We start from the raw sequence: 15,723 nt of genomic DNA, 5'->3' as shown, positions 1-15,723 counted from the left end.
ATTAGATTTATTGAGTTCAACTGCCAATGACAAAACATCCTTGCAGAGTAATCCATTACAAATGGCACAGAATCCAAACACATCTTTCACTTGGAGATGAATGCTCTGTAGTACAAATATTACATTTCTAGCTGAGGTTTGTTTAGTTCATGGAACATTTACAACACTATCCTGATGTCCCTAGACCTTACAATAAGAGTCACTAAAATTCTGGTTTTATTATCAGCAGGTTCTAATCAGCAGAAGACTTTTGGGCTAAATGAACATGGAATATTTAATATAGTGAATCACATATACAATGAATTCCAGTTAATTGGGGCAACCGAACCAGTACATTTTGGCCCAATTAAGTGACTACCCCAATTAGCCAGTTTCATGGCAATAGTTAGAAAGGTAAAAAGACAAACTACTATTTAACTGAATAAAAAAATATGCATTTAATGAAATTTAGAACAAATTAGAACGCTACCAATACTACTACAGTACCATAAAACTGTATTAGTTCCTAATAGCTAGTGATGAAGGAATTCATCCAGTATATCCTGCAGTACTCTTTGATTGACTGTAAAGGAATAAAGTCAGCACAGACACCGAGTGCAGTCCATGGACTGCCTTCATAGAAACCCTTTCGATCACTGCATCCTCCAATTCTCCATTTTCATTGTAACATTCAAGATGATTGTCGATACCTTCAATTTCTTCATAGTTCCTCCTAACATGCTGAAGTAATGAAATTGTTTCATTTTTACTCCCGGCCATTTCTGGCATCTCCAAACATGAATGCTTAAAACCTCAGTGAGTTGTCTGACTGCTTATTATTATCAGTGACACCAATAACTGCTTTTTGAACACAAACACACACAAACGAAAAAGAGTCTGGTGCTTTCCCGGCATACGCGACAAATAAACTCTTCTTGGGCTTCCAACCGAGTACCGGTATCAATTATAACTGACATTTTGAAGACAAACTCTACCACCTTCTTCAGGGATGATGGCTAGACTGAAGAAGATGGCAGAGCTTGTCATCAAAACGTCAGTTATAATTGATATCTGTACCCAGCTGGAAGCCAGAGAGAAGTTTATCAACACACAAATGATGTATTTAATAACTGTTTGCTCTAAACACAGTGTAGTGTCTAATGGCCACACAAGTGGGCATCACAAATGATACTAATTAGAAACTGTTTGGCAACAGTCTCCTGTCCTAATTAAATGACAGTGTCCCAAAGAAATGAAGGGAATCCTGGCTATTTTCTTGCTTAGTTTTTGTTCTTCCAGAATTGTTTTCACATAGGCGGCTACCCCAATTATCTGATGGCCTTATTAACCTGAATCAACTGTATTTCAGTTTCCAAAACTCACAATAGAAAAGGTAGACAGCAATATTAACAGAAATATCACGCTTAAAATATCAGTCAGAAGTAAAAAGGCAATATGGATTTTATGCTCTGAGCCTCGTTGGATTCAGAACTGGTCTGAAAATTGTTGGTTTGAGACACAGTGACATAGTGTCAACAAGGAGGGGAGGGGGAAAAAAAAACTTCCCACTGCAGTGAGAAGCTAGTACTTTTGTTTCTAGTATTTTCGAAGGACACTGTACTAGAATGCACCTACCTTGTCCTCCAGGGTACATGCACCTAAACGCTCTTCCAAGTTCTTCAGCTTGTACTCTCCCTGCTGGAGTTAGCTCTCCTCCCCATTTCAGCACTAGAAGCAAGGATGGATCCTCCCTTCTTGAATCTGAAAAGTAAACACAGGCACCAAGTGGCAATTCAACCAAAACAGAAGTTTAGTACCATAGCATGCTGCATCGCAGTCAGTGACAAATTAAACAGCTCACAACACTCAGCCCCAACCCTTCCCCTAAAACTACACCAACTGCAAAAAAAAAGTGTCTGCTGGCTCTATAATTATTCAGAACTCTAGTTCTAGATCATTATCTGGAGATTCATACAGTAAAATGTCCAAGACTATCAATTATGATGAAAGATGGCTTTGGACGACTTAGAATACCTTGCAAAGAATTGAGCTGTTAAGCTGCATCAATGGGTTCATGGTTTCAGGATGATTCAGTTGGTGAGTTAACTTATTCTGAACATACAAATGCTTAACTGGGGGAGGGGACAAAGTCCTACAAGAAACAAAAGTATGCATTCAAGGTCTCTCCGCCAATCCAGTGCAGGGAGGGTAGCACTGTGAGAAGTGTCATCTTTCAATAAACACAATGAACAGATCTGATTGCTTAGATCTATGCATACCTTCTTCTTCACTGGAGGTTTTGGGTTGTCCATGTGGCAAATAGGTCATTTGTACTTTCCTGTTTATACCAGAGAAATGACCATACCTATAACAACAAAATCGAATTTTAAAAAAGGCACAGACTGACGGAAGACCTGGATTACATAGGTCAGCTCCTAAAAGAACAAGAGAAAGTACAGCAGTAGTAAATGAAGTAAAAATAATCACCAACTAAACAGGAGGGTGGCAGGTGGAGAGGAGCTACCATCTTCTAGTGATCAGAGATCAACAGAAGCCTTGCTCCAAGTCTAAATTTTCTAAAAGAAACTTCAAGATCTGAAGTCTAATTTTTTTAAATCAATACATATATTACTGCCAAGAAACCCTGATAATATTGACAATACAAAATTGCCCCCAGTGTCACAGGTAGCCAGGGTCAAAAAGAGAGCTTTTGGCACACTGGCTTTAACAGATGAGAGCACTGAGTACAGGAGTTGGGATGTCATGTTGAAGTTGTACAAGATGTTGGTAAGGGCTAATTTGAAGTATGGTATGCAGTTCTGGTCATGTACCTAAAGGGAAGATATCAATAAGATTAAAAGAGTACACAAAGCATTTACAAGGATCCTGCCTGGACTTGAGAACTGAGTTATAAGGGAAGGTTGAATAGGTTAGGACTTTATTCTCTGAAGTGAAGGATAATGAGGGAAGATTTGATAGATATATACAAATTATGAGTGGTATATAGAGGGTAAATGCAAGCAAACTTTTTCCACAGAGGTTGTGTGAAATTTGGTTTATAGTTTAAGGGTGAAAGGTGAAATGTTTAAGAGAAACATGAGATGGACATTTTTCACTCAAAGGGTGGTGAGTGTGTGGAACGAGCTGCCAGTCAAAGTGAAAATGTGAGTTCAATTTCAACATTTAACTTAAGTTTGGATAGCGCATAGATGGGAGGATTATGAAGGGCTATGATCTAGGTGCAGGTTGATGGGACTGGGAAGGGTAAGAGTTCGGCATGTAGTTGATGGACCGAAGGGCTGTGTAATGACTCTATGACTTTGCTGTGCCCTCCCTTACAGAACTTACATCTCCAGCACGGTCTTCAGCTGTTCCAGCTTGGATTTCTTCTCTTCAATTTCACAGTCATTATGCTGCCCCAGTTCAGCCAACAGCTCACGACTAATGTCTAGCACTTCCTGCAAGAATCAAGAGTCAGGTGTAACAATATGACAAACACCACTGCAGGGCTTCTTACTTTAATCACTGTACTGCTACATTAGAATGCTCCAGGTTACAGAATCAGGTTTAATATCACTGGCATAAGTCATGAAATTTGCTGTTTTGTGGCTGCAGTGCATTGCAATACATACAGTGGTATGCAGAAGCTTGGGGCCCCCCTGGTCAAAATTTCTGTTACTGTGAATAAGCAAGTAAAAAAAAAGATCTGATTTCCAAAAGGCATAAAGGTAAAGATGACACATTTCTTTAATATTTTAAGCAAGATTACTTTTTTTTATTTCCATCTTTGACAGTTTCAAAATAACAAAAAAAGGGTAAGGGCCCAAAGCAAAAGTTTCGGCACCCTGCATGGTCAGTACTTAGTAACACCCCCTTTGGCAAGTATCACAGCTTGTAAACGCTTTCTGTAGCCAGCTCAGAGATTTCCAATTCTTGTTTGGACAATTTTCACCCATTCTTCCTTGCAAAGGGCTTCTAGTTCTGTGAGATTCTAGGGCCGTCTTGCATGCACTGCTCTTTTCAGGTCTATCCACAGATTTTCGATGATGTTTAGGTTGGGGGACTGTGAGGGCCATGGCAAAACCTTCAGCTTGCACCTCTTGAGGTAGTCTATTGTGGATTTTGAGGTGTGTTTAGGATCATTATACTGTTGTAGAAGCCATCCTCATTTCATCTTCAGCTTTTTTACAGACGGTGTGATGTTTGCTTCCAGAATTTGCTGGTATTTAATTCTTCCCTCTACCAGTGAAATGTTCCCCGTGCCACTGGCTGCAACACAATCCACCCCCGTGCTTAACAGTTGGAGAGGTGTTCTTTTCACGAAATTCTGCACCCTTTTTTCTCTAAACATACCTTTGCTCATTGCGGCCAAAAAGTTCTATTTTAACTTCATCAGTCCACAGGACTTGTTTCCAAAATGCATCAGGCTTGTTTAAATTTTCCTTTGCAAACTTCTGGCGCTGAATTTTGTGGTGAGGACGCAGGAAAGGTTTTCTTCTGATGACGCTTCCATGAAGGTCATATTTGTGCAGGTGTCACTGCACAGTAGAACAGTGCATCACCACTCCAGAGTCTGCTAAATCTTCCTGAAGGTCTTTTGCAGTCAAATGGGGGTTTTGATTTGCCTTTCTAGCAATCCTACAAGCAGTTCTCTCTGAAAGTTTTCTTGGTCTTCCAGATCTCAATTTGACCTCCACCGTTCCTGTTAACTGCCACTTCTTAATTACATTACAAACTGAGGAAACAGCTACCTGAAAACTCTTTGCTATCTTCTTATAGCCTTTTCTTGCTTTATGGGCATCATTTATTTTCATTTTCAGAGTGCTAGGCAGCTGCTTAGAGGAGCCCATGGCTGCTGATTATTGGGACAAGGTTTTAGGAGTCAGTGTATTTACAAAGCTTTGAAATTTTCATCACTTGGCCTTTCCTAACAATGACTGTGAAGAAGCCATAGCCCTAACAAGCTAATTAAGGTCTGAGACCTTGGTAAAGGTTATCTGAGAGCTCAAATCTCTTGGGGTGCCCAAACTTTTGCATGGTGCTCCTTTCCTTTATCCCCCACTCTAAAATTGTACAAAACAAAAATAATACATTAATCTTGCTTAAAATTTCAAAAAGAATGTTTCATCTTTAACTTTATGACTTTTGGAGATCAGTTCATCTTCTACTCACAGTAAACTATTCTGTAACAGAATTCAGTAACAGAAATTTTGACCGGGGTGCCCAAACTTTTGCATGCCACCGTAATTTTAAAAAAAACTATAAATTACAATGAAAAAAATTAAATAAATAGTACAAAAAGAAAAAAAAAAGCAGCATTCATGGGTTCATTGTCCATTCAGAAATCTGATGGTAAAGGGGTAAATGGAGGACCTTCATGATCGATACCACCTTTTTGAGTGCACCAGCGTCATCTAAGCTCCACAGTTTAGTCTCTCTCGTTTCATTTCTTACCATGTTGTGCACAATAGCAGGAGGTTATTGTTTCCATTAGAGGCAACTTAATCAGTAGATAGAAAATTAATTCATTAATTTGCACAATGTAGCCAAAGATATTTGAGCAATAAATCACAGGCTAAATTAATTTCACAGGACAGGAGGCACAATAGGATAAAAAGGTGTTTGCAAACTAAGGTTTGAATTATGACAAGAAACACAGCATGCTCTTTCAATAAAGAGAAGTAGTCAGACTATAATGATGCAGGTTAAAGGACTTAAGGGTTTGTACCAATTATCTAAGGATTTACTCAAAATCTTTCTGCTATTGCAAACATTACCTCAAAAAACTTTTGTATGTAGGCAGGGGAAGGAGCAAGGAATTGGCTCTTAAAACTAAGTGTGGTTCTGTATCTAAGCTGAACATGTGCTGTGATTCTACCACCTGCAGAATCCTGTATAGTACTTTCTAGTTCAGTATTACTGGGACTAACATTCAGCTGAACACAAGGTCCTGAAGCCTGACACACCAGGCACAGCAGTCCCCGTGGCAGAAATAGGAAGTTTCTAGGAGAATCCTTTTTTTTTGCAGTAGGTCCCTGGAAGGTGTTTCTGAGGGCATTCAGCTTTCCAATGAAACCAAGAGGTGCTGCTTGCAGTAAGGATCCCACAAAGCAACACTTGAAAACTTTTGCTGAGAATTCTCTCATACCTGAAGCTGTTTTGGTTTCTTGAGTTTCAGCTTTCCTGTCTTATATCCATCATATTTCTCAAACAAGTCAAAGAATCTAGAATGTGAAAAAGAAAGTCTCAGGCATTAATTTAGAACCAAATATATTAGCTAAGTTTGGAGAAGTTAATGGAAGGCATGAATTTTACAGACAACTTCACATTTTCCTCTAAACTAGAAAGAAAGGCATATTTACAAAAGTTACAATTAAACCAGATAAAAGCTGTAACTGAAAGGCTGAATGTTTCCTTGAATCTGCCTCTTCAAAAAGATCTAAATGACATTTAAACGGAAACAAGAATATACAACTTTAACTGACTACGAGACTGTGCTTATTTGATGGTCCATAGATGCTGCCTGACCTGTTGAGTTCTTCCAACATTTTGTGTGTGTTGCTTCAGACATTACAGTTATATACAAGTCCAGTTGTCCCTTCTTCCTACAGAGATTTTTCTTCAGATTAGTTACAGCTTTATTGTCATTGCTGAGGACAACGAGATTGCAGTGCTACTCCAACCAGTGCAAAACATCATACTGGCAATTTGATTAATAAAAAAAAACATCTGAATTATTTAGAGTGACACTGAATTTACAACTGAATTAAAAACAAACAACTCTAAAGTGGGGCAATGCTCAGTTACACAACAGCCTTAGGGGAAATGTTGATTTTTAGTCTGGAGGTCCAAGCAGAGATGTTTCTGCATGTCCTGCAGGATGGCAGGAGATTGAACAGATGACTACTGGGGTGGGATGAGGCCATAGACATGCGAGTTGTAGGTGGTTTCCACATCTGGAGGTTATGTCTCAGTGAAGCTCTAAGCGCTCCTGATTATGCACTGAAGTGCTTTTTGGTCGATCTTGTTGCTGCTAGTGTACCATACCATCATGCAGCAGGTCAGTACCCTCTCAATTACATGTCAATAAAGATTTACCAGGGCTTTTGGGGTAGAATTATTTTCTATACACTCCTAAGATAGTATAGGTACTGCTGACCCTTCCCTACTAAGATGGTATTAGTGGTCCAAGACAGCTCCTCTGATGTTCACTCTCAAGAACTTAAAGCTGGAGTCCCTTTCCAGCTAAAGCTTCATCGTTTAGGAATAGTGGGGCTTGTTCATACCTTTTTGATTTCTTGAAATTGATAATCATTTCTATAAGATAGTAAGACCATAAGATATAGGAGCAGAATTAGGCCATTTGGAGCATTGAGTCTGCTTCACCATTTCAACAGGGCTGATCCATTTTCACTCTCAGCCCCAATCTCCTTCCTTCCTCCAGTATCCCTTCATGCCCTGATCAATCAAGAATCTATCAACCACTACCTTAAATATACCTAATGACTTCTCCTCCACAGCCACCTGTGGCAACACATTCCACAGACTCACCACTGTCTGGCTAAAGAAATTCCTCTCCATCTCCGTTTCTTTACTTTTTTATGTTGAGTGAAAGGTTATGGTAATTACACCATTGAGACAGTTTCTTCACTCCTCTCTATATGCCATTTCATTGTTATTTGTAATTAATCTGCAGAATTCATCACTGTGGTGTAATCTGATCTGATGAAATTGGTGGCACAGTCGTGAATGTAAGTGTGTAAAGGAGGGGGTTCAATGCACACAACTGAATCACAGAATACATAAACACCAAATTCTGCAGAAGCAGGAAGCTGATACTCTGCTTACTCCACTGGAGGGAGCTATATCCAGCTTCAAAGTAAACCATCTGAGCAAATAGCAAACCGATGGAACACACGAGCTAGAAGTCAGAGTAGGCTGATAGGGCCCCTGTTGCATCCAGACCCAGTCACCAATACCTTCTCTCACCACCACCACCCCATACTCAACTCCCCTGTAGCTCATATTCAATGCAGAGATTGACAATGTTTCTTCCTCCACAGTTCTTTGGGGAGGAGAGCTTCACAGATTCATGACTCAGAGAATAAATTTCCTCCCATCTGTCTGAAATCAGCATCTCTTATTTTGAAGCTTTGCCTCATTGTTCTAGGTACCCCACCTCTACTGAGGAAATATTCCCTCAGAAAAGCCAAGTTCTTGTTTCAATAAGACCACCTCTTATTCTTCTAAAGAGAATAGGCTCAGCTTACTGAACATCTCTTCATTCGTCAACCTCTTCATCCCAGGAATGACCCTACTGAATCTTCTCTGCACTGCCTCGTAAGTTATTCTTCCTTAGATTGGAGTCCACACCTATATACATTGCTCCAAGTGCAGTCTCAAAAGTGCCCTATAATGTTGTATCCAAATTTCCCCACTGTTACACTCCAAAGTCTTGATATAAATACCACCAGACTAGATATATCCACGCATCATCCCTGATTAAGATAGCACAGCTTGTCATCGGCTGGAAACCCAAGAAGAGTTTATTCGTCATGTATACCAGGAAAGTATTAGATCCATTTTCACTTTACAATAAAGGCAAACATTTCTTTAGATTTTCTAATTCTCATGTATACCCACGAACTGACCCATTCCAATTCACATATTGGGACCCCAGATCTTTTTACATCATGACATGTTGCAGTCATATGCTATTAAATTAATAACTTGCTTTTACATTTTTCCTCCCATTTGCCCATGGTATACTCCATTTGCCAACTTTCTGCTTGTTCACTAAATCTATTATACCCCTTTGCCATATGACAACAATATGACACTTTGGTATCATTAGCAAATATGGGTATAATGCACTTGGGCACAGTGTAACGTAATGGTTCCCAACACATTACAGTGCTGGGGATTGCATTTCCATTCACACTGCCGCCTGTAAAGAATTTGTATGTTCTCCCCATGACCACATGGATTTCTACCAGGTGCTCCTGTTTACTCCCATGTTCCAAAGAATATATGGGTTAGGGTTAGTAAGCTGTGGGCATGCTATATTGGTGCAGAAACTTGGTGACACTTATAAGCTGCCCAACACATCCTTAGACCGTGTTAGTTGTTGATGCAAACAATGCATTTCACTGTATGTTTCAATGCACATGACAAAGTTAATCTTCAATGTCTTTCATCCAAATCATTGGAGTCTGTGGACACTCAAGGACTGAGCATAATCCCTGATGCATCCCACTAGTTATTGATAATTGTGGCCCTCTGTCGGTCAGAGACAAGCATAGATGTTGCATCCCAGCCTTCAACATGATACACAACCAGGGAAGTACAATCCGGAAAGCAGCAAGCTTGCTCTCTCCACGCAGCTGACGAATCCAAAAGAACTAGAGACCAATACAGTTTAGCACCAGCAGCTTTGCAGGACTAGGCAGTTAGCTTTGAACTCAACATAGGACTGCCTTAGGCACTCCAGCTCTTGAATTTCCTTGGGGTTTACTCCCAAAGACTTTTCCATGAGTGGGTATAGCTGCAAGGCAGCAGAGGTTAGAGATCAGAGTTTTCCTTCTCCTAGATGAGCTGCCAACAACAGCTGACAAGCCCCATTTGCCTAAAGTGATTAGACTTAAAGCACCAGTAACCCGCTTTTGCCCCTTCTCCCGTCGGTAGAAATGGTTTTGCTGGGCTTAGTAGCGTGAAGGCCAGGGGTTGGATTTGATTGCTAAAGGCTACAGTGCCTTGAAAAAGTATTCCGTCTTCAACCCTTTGTTCACATGAATGAGTAAGGACTTTGATCAATTTAACTGAGATTTTTTTTTATTTATGAATCACATGGTCCTTCCCCCTACCCCCCACAGTGGAGCCTAAAAACACAGGAAAAACTGTAAAACATAAAAAAACTAAAAATTCAAAACTGAAATGTCAGCAGTTCAAAACTATTCATCCCCCTTCGCTCAGTACTTAGTTAAGCCACTTCTTGCAGACATTAAAGCCAGTAGTCTTTTCGGATAAGTTTCTTTTAGCTTTGCACAACGTGATGGAGCAAGATTTGCCCATTCCTCCTTGCTCAAGCAGTGCCAAGTTAATTGGGGAGCGGTGGTGGACAACAATGTTGAGGGAGGTCTTGCCAGAGATGTTTGATCGGGTTAAGCTCAGGACTCTGACTGGGCCTTCATTTGAAGCCACTCCATGGTTGCTCTGGCAGTGTACACTGGATTGTAGTCCTGCTGAAAGATGAACTTTCTCCCTAGTTTCAGCTTTCAGGCAGAGGCTTGCAAGTTTTTTTTAAAATCCAGGATCTCTCTCTGTATTTAGTAGCATTTTCATCAATCAGGAATCAAAAAGGCTGAACATGCTGCAACTAGCATCCTGGGCTGCATATAATTCAATGCAAGAAGTATTGTAGCAAGGGCAGATGAGCTCAGGCCATGGATCAGCACACTGTAGCCATTAGTGAGACCTGATTGCAGGAGGGGCAGGACTGACAACTCAGTATTCTGGGGTTCCGTTGTTTTAGACGTGACAGAGCGGGAGGGATTAAAGGAGGAGGGGTGGCATTACTCGTCAGGGAAAATGTCACAGCAGAGCTCTATCTAGACCAGGCATGGGCAAACTACGGCCCGGGGGCCATATGCGGCCCGTTAAGCTTTTCAATCCGGCCCGCAGAACTTGATGAAATTATATTAATAAACCTTGTTAACGTTTTTCCCCCACAATTCTGGCGTTTACCCAATAGATGACGCACTCTATATACATTGACCTTTGTTGAGGTGCAGTGTATAACTCCACATTTGCGCTTTACTCTTTGTTCGGCTCAACCTATTTGTGTGAACAGGCGTTCAGCGTCATGAACATCAACAAAGCCAGCCACAGATCCAAGTTAACTGACCAACACCTCAGATCCATCCTGAGAATCGCCACAACAAAACTAAATCCAGACTTTGATGCACTGGCTAAAAAGGGAGACCAACAACACTGTTCCCACTGAAACTAAAAATAAGATTCTTCGTTGTGTTATGTAAAAAATGCATTTGAAAATATTTTTTTCAATAAGCCTTACATGTTACATGTCATTTCTGTTAAGTGATGGACATGAGTAGTGCGCAGGTGCACGTACGTTCTCAAAATAAAAAAAGCGCTCCAGATCAAATAACGCGCTCCGCATACTGGCGTGCTGTCACTGTTCTGTCCTTGTGCTGGTCGTTGTTGAGTTTTGGCACAGGGGACAATTGAATAAGAAGGAGCAGGACAAGTAGACCTGCATCTCCTACCGTTTTTGAAATAAAGACAGTCAGGAGGAGAGTGATGATGATAATATCTTGAAGGAGAACAGAATTTTCAGTGCTTTCAAATAATAACTGTTACTATTTAAAAAAGCTGTATTTTATTCATTTAATTTTCAGTGTTTTAAAAGTCATTTCAATAAATAGCTAAATACCATGGGACTTCAAAGACAGATATTTTGTTGTAATGCATTTGTTCATTTTCAATTGAAATTAAAGCACGTTTTCTACATATCCCATGATATTTTATTTTCTCTTATGAGGTGTATTACCAAAACACTCCATCCATCTGCTCCTGGTCCGGCCCCCCTGTCAAATCTTAGAACCCTTTGTGGCCCACAAGTCAAAAAGTTTGCCCACCCCTGATCTAGACAGACCATAGAACTTGAGTGGACGTCTCAAGATGGCGCTTATGGAGTAAACCGCTTTTGGCTTTGCTCCAAACCTTTTACGTCTTTTTAACCTACAAACACCCCTTAAATGATCTTTTTTTTACTTATTCTAAAGGGGTTTAAATATATAGAATTTTTCTTTTTAACTATTCGATCTATTTTCAACTCGCTGAAATGTCTAAAGCAAAAGAATCGAAACAGACGAAAGAACCGATAACTTTAGAAACTATTTTAAAGCTTATAGAAGATAAATTTGCAGGTCTGGAAAGAAAAATTACTGAACAGCTTTTTGCATTTGATGAGCGTTTAAAATCATTCGAAGGAGAACTTAAAACGCTTTCACTGGAACTACAAAAACAACAAGCAAGTATTTTGGTACTTGAAGAAGCCACTCGGAAGAAAGAACATATTATCGAAACTTTGAAACAAGAGCAAGCTTCAACTTCTCAACAGATGGATCATTATAAATCTAAAATTATTGATCTTGAAAATCGCTCTCAAAGGCAAAATCTTCGGCTAATTGGGATTCCGGAAAAGTTTGAGAGCAGTGATCTTACCGTTGTCTTTTCTAAACTTCTAATGGATGTCTTCAGTTCAGATGTTCTGGACTCTCCTCCAATAATCGATCGTGCTCACCGTATCTCTCGCTATCATTCTGATTCAGACAAACCACGGCATGTAATGCTCCGGATCCATTACCCTCATATCAAAGAGCGACTGATTCGAGCCGCTCGGAAAAAGGGTATGATTAACTTTCAAGAATTCAAATTTCGTATTTTGGAAGATTATAGCCCTGAATTTTTAAGGGCAAGAATGGCTTTTAGACCGGTTATGTCTAAATTTCACCAGGAAGGCTACAAGCAAGCGTTGTTATTTCCAGCACATCTGAGAGTTACTTCTGGAGACGGAACTGTTCAGCTGTTTAAATCTCCAGCGGACGCTCAAAGTTTTTTGGAACAATGACACTCTATTGCATTGACTAAAGTAATAATTAGTCTATAAAATCGATCTCTTACAGAATGATGGGTTTTTTTTTTAGGTATGGCTAACATGTATTTTTTATATATTGTAAAAGTTCTCTTTTTTTTGCTCTATTCTGATTTTATTATTTTTTTATATTTTACTAATCTAGTAACCTTGAAAATAACTGATTAGGGTTCCTTTTTTAAGTTTGTATAAGTTTTTTTTTTAATATTTTTAACATTTAAATATTAAGATTTAAAAAAAAATAATAATAAAATGTCGTTTCTTCTTCCCGACAGACTTTAGTGCCTGGAACGTCATATTCGTTTTGATGAGTTTGAAAGTTTTAAATTCTCATTTAAAATACTATTTTAGTAGTATTTATTTATGGGTTTTATCAATTTAATTTTTTAACCCTTTTGTTATATATATAATACTAATTTTATATTTTAACTTTTGTTATATTAAACCTTTTTTATAATATGGGTTGTTTGTATTTTTTTCAATTTTTTTTGCCTGAGTTGCCGTCTTGAGACACGGGGGTAATTTTAGTATTAGATTGCCTGCTTGCCTCTTTTTGGCTTTTCTCCTGGGGTTTCGAGGGTGGAGGGAGGGGGATTTTTCTTTTTCTTTTTTTTCTTTTTGCTTGCTTTTTGCATAGTTTTATTTCATGTGCCTATATGAAACTACAAAAATGGTTGCAGTGCCGTGACTTCCGGTTTCTCCTTGAACTCACTTCCTTCTTCCGGGTTCATGAGTTCACTTTTTTTTAAACTTATGTGTTAACTGTAATAAATATTGTCAATATGGATAGGATTATTAATTTTGTTTCTTGGAATACTAATGGTTTAAATCATCCGATCAAACGGAAAAAAATATTCAAAGTATTCCATAGAATGAATGCTAATGTTATTTTTGTGCAGGAGACTCATGTAAGGAAGGTAGACAGTCAACGTTTATTTAGGTTTTGGAAGGGCCAACAGTATCACGCAAATTCGCAAGCCAAAGTAAGAGGTGTTTCTATTTTTATAGACTCATCAACTTCTTTTATACATCATGAAACAATTTCAGATCCACAAGGTAGATTTTTGCTTATTACTGGTCTACTTTTCAATCAAAAAGTTGTTCTAGTTAACGTTTATGCTCCAAATACTGATTGTCCTGAATTTTTTAAATGCTTATTTACATCTTTTCCTAATCTGAATCAATATAGACTGATAATGAGTGGGGATTTTAACTGTTGTTTAAACCCTGTGATGGATAGATCCAAGCCTACCCAAACTCTTTCGAATAAATCGGCTTCTCTTATTAACTCTTTTATGATTGATTCAGCTACTTGTGAAATTTGGCGTTTTCTTCACTCTAATGACAGAGTTTTCATACTTTTCCCATGTTTATCATAATTACTCACGAATTGATTACTTTTTCATTGATCACCATTTACTCACAGATGTTACTGATTGTAAATATGACTGTATTACCATATCTGACCATGCACCTCTGAAGTTATCGATTAAAATAACGGATTCATATGTCAATACTAAATTTTGGAGGTTTAATCCTATTTTATTGCAGGATTTAGATTTTGTTAACTTTATTAAACAACAAATTGATTTGTTTTTCGCAACAAATTCTACAGTAGAGATCTCTAGTGGAATTTTGTGGGATACTTTTAAAGCATATATTCGTGGACAGATTATTTCATACTCTGCTGGAGTTAGGAAAAGAACTAATTCTAAAATATTAACATTAGTTGATAAAATCAAAGCAATTGATAAAATTTATTCAATGACTCCAAGTAAAGAACTTTATAAAGAAAGAGTGGAACTTCAAATGGAACATAGTTTATTATTATCCTCTTCGATTGAAAGTCAGTTAATTAAATCAAAAACTCAATTCTATATGCATGGAGATAAGTCTGGTAAATTATTGGCTAACCAATTGAAAATTGTTTCGGATAAACGACAGATTACTAGAATTCGTAAACAAGATGGTACTCTGACGATCGATCACAAAGAGATAAATAGAGCCTTTCAAGATTTTTATAACTCCTTATACCAATCAGAATTCACTAAGGACTCTTCTATAATAAACGAATTCTTAAGGAAATTGAATATTCCAAAAATAACTGTTGAGGATAATGTAATTTTAGATACACCTATTACGGAATCTGAAATAGAAAAGGCTATTTCTTTAATGAATTCTGGTAAAGCTTCTGGTCCAGAATTCCTGTAGAATTTTTCAAATCTTTTTCTTCTATACTTTCTCCTTGGCTTTGTAAAATTTTTGAAGATGTATTAATTGTAGGTAAACTACCACAATCTTTTTATGAAGCTTCTATTTCTTTAATTCTTAAAAAAGATAAAGACCCTACTGAATGTGCACCCTATCGACCTATATCCTTATTAAGTACGGATTTTAAGATTTTCAGTAAAATTTTGGCTATCAGACTGGATTTATTAAAAATCGCTATTCATCTTTTAACATTAGAAAATTAATTAATATTATTTATACTTCTTCATCTAAAATACCAGAATGTGTTATATCTTTAGATGCAGAAAAAGCATTTGACAGAGTTGAATGGCCATATTTATTTACTACAATGCAACAATTTAATTTTAGTTCAAAATTTATATCATGAATTAAATTAATATACCATAAACCTTTAGCTTCGGTTTTTACAAATAATCAAAGATCCCCTTTTTTTCAGTTATTTCGTGGTACGAGGCAAGGTTGCCCTTTAAGTCCCTTACTATTTGACATTGCTTTAGAACCGTTGGCTATAGCTATTCGGGAATCACCTAATATTCTGGGTATTACCCGTGGGGAGAGGACGTATAAATTATCATTGTACGCTGATGATTTGTTATTATTAGCTCTTTTGGAAGAGGACAGCGAGGCTTGAGAGGAAGTGCGGCGGCGGCCATTTTTAAATTGTCCAATTGCTTCTCAGATCGGAGTTCTGAGAGGCGGGACTGCGCAGGCGCGTGAAGGAGGCCCGGGAAGGAGGGAAGATATATAAAGGAGATACTGAGTGAAGTAGTTCTCTTTTGGAAGAGGACAGCGAGGCTTGAGAGGAAGTGCGGCGGTGG

General features: G+C 38.3%; 1 protein-coding gene across 11 annotated transcripts in view; it reads right to left on the bottom strand.

Annotated features, from left to right (window-relative positions):
* ppip5k1a (diphosphoinositol pentakisphosphate kinase 1a) overlaps positions 1 to 15,723 on the bottom strand; it is a 254,160-nt gene that overhangs the window by 142,804 nt on the left and 95,633 nt on the right. For all 11 annotated transcript variants that reach the window (XR_009507178.1, XM_059945947.1, XM_059945943.1 and 8 more), the window contains 4 exons: positions 6,128 to 6,203; positions 3,328 to 3,437; positions 2,259 to 2,344; positions 1,615 to 1,740 (listed from right to left, as the gene is read on the bottom strand). Coding sequence is in view for 10 of the 11 variants with exons in the window: in XM_059945947.1 (XP_059801930.1) it covers positions 1,615 to 1,740; positions 2,259 to 2,344; positions 3,328 to 3,437; positions 6,128 to 6,203 (398 nt within the window). In the remaining variant the exon portion in view is untranslated. The remainder of the gene's footprint in view (positions 1 to 1,614; positions 1,741 to 2,258; positions 2,345 to 3,327; positions 3,438 to 6,127; positions 6,204 to 15,723) is intronic.

This window comes from Hypanus sabinus, chromosome 21, assembly GCF_030144855.1.
Source record: "Hypanus sabinus isolate sHypSab1 chromosome 21, sHypSab1.hap1, whole genome shotgun sequence".
Classification (NCBI taxonomy): domain Eukaryota; kingdom Metazoa; phylum Chordata; class Chondrichthyes; order Myliobatiformes; family Dasyatidae; genus Hypanus; species Hypanus sabinus.
The sequence above is the reverse complement of the archived record's forward strand: the minus strand, read 5'-3'. Positions and strand labels throughout refer to the sequence as shown.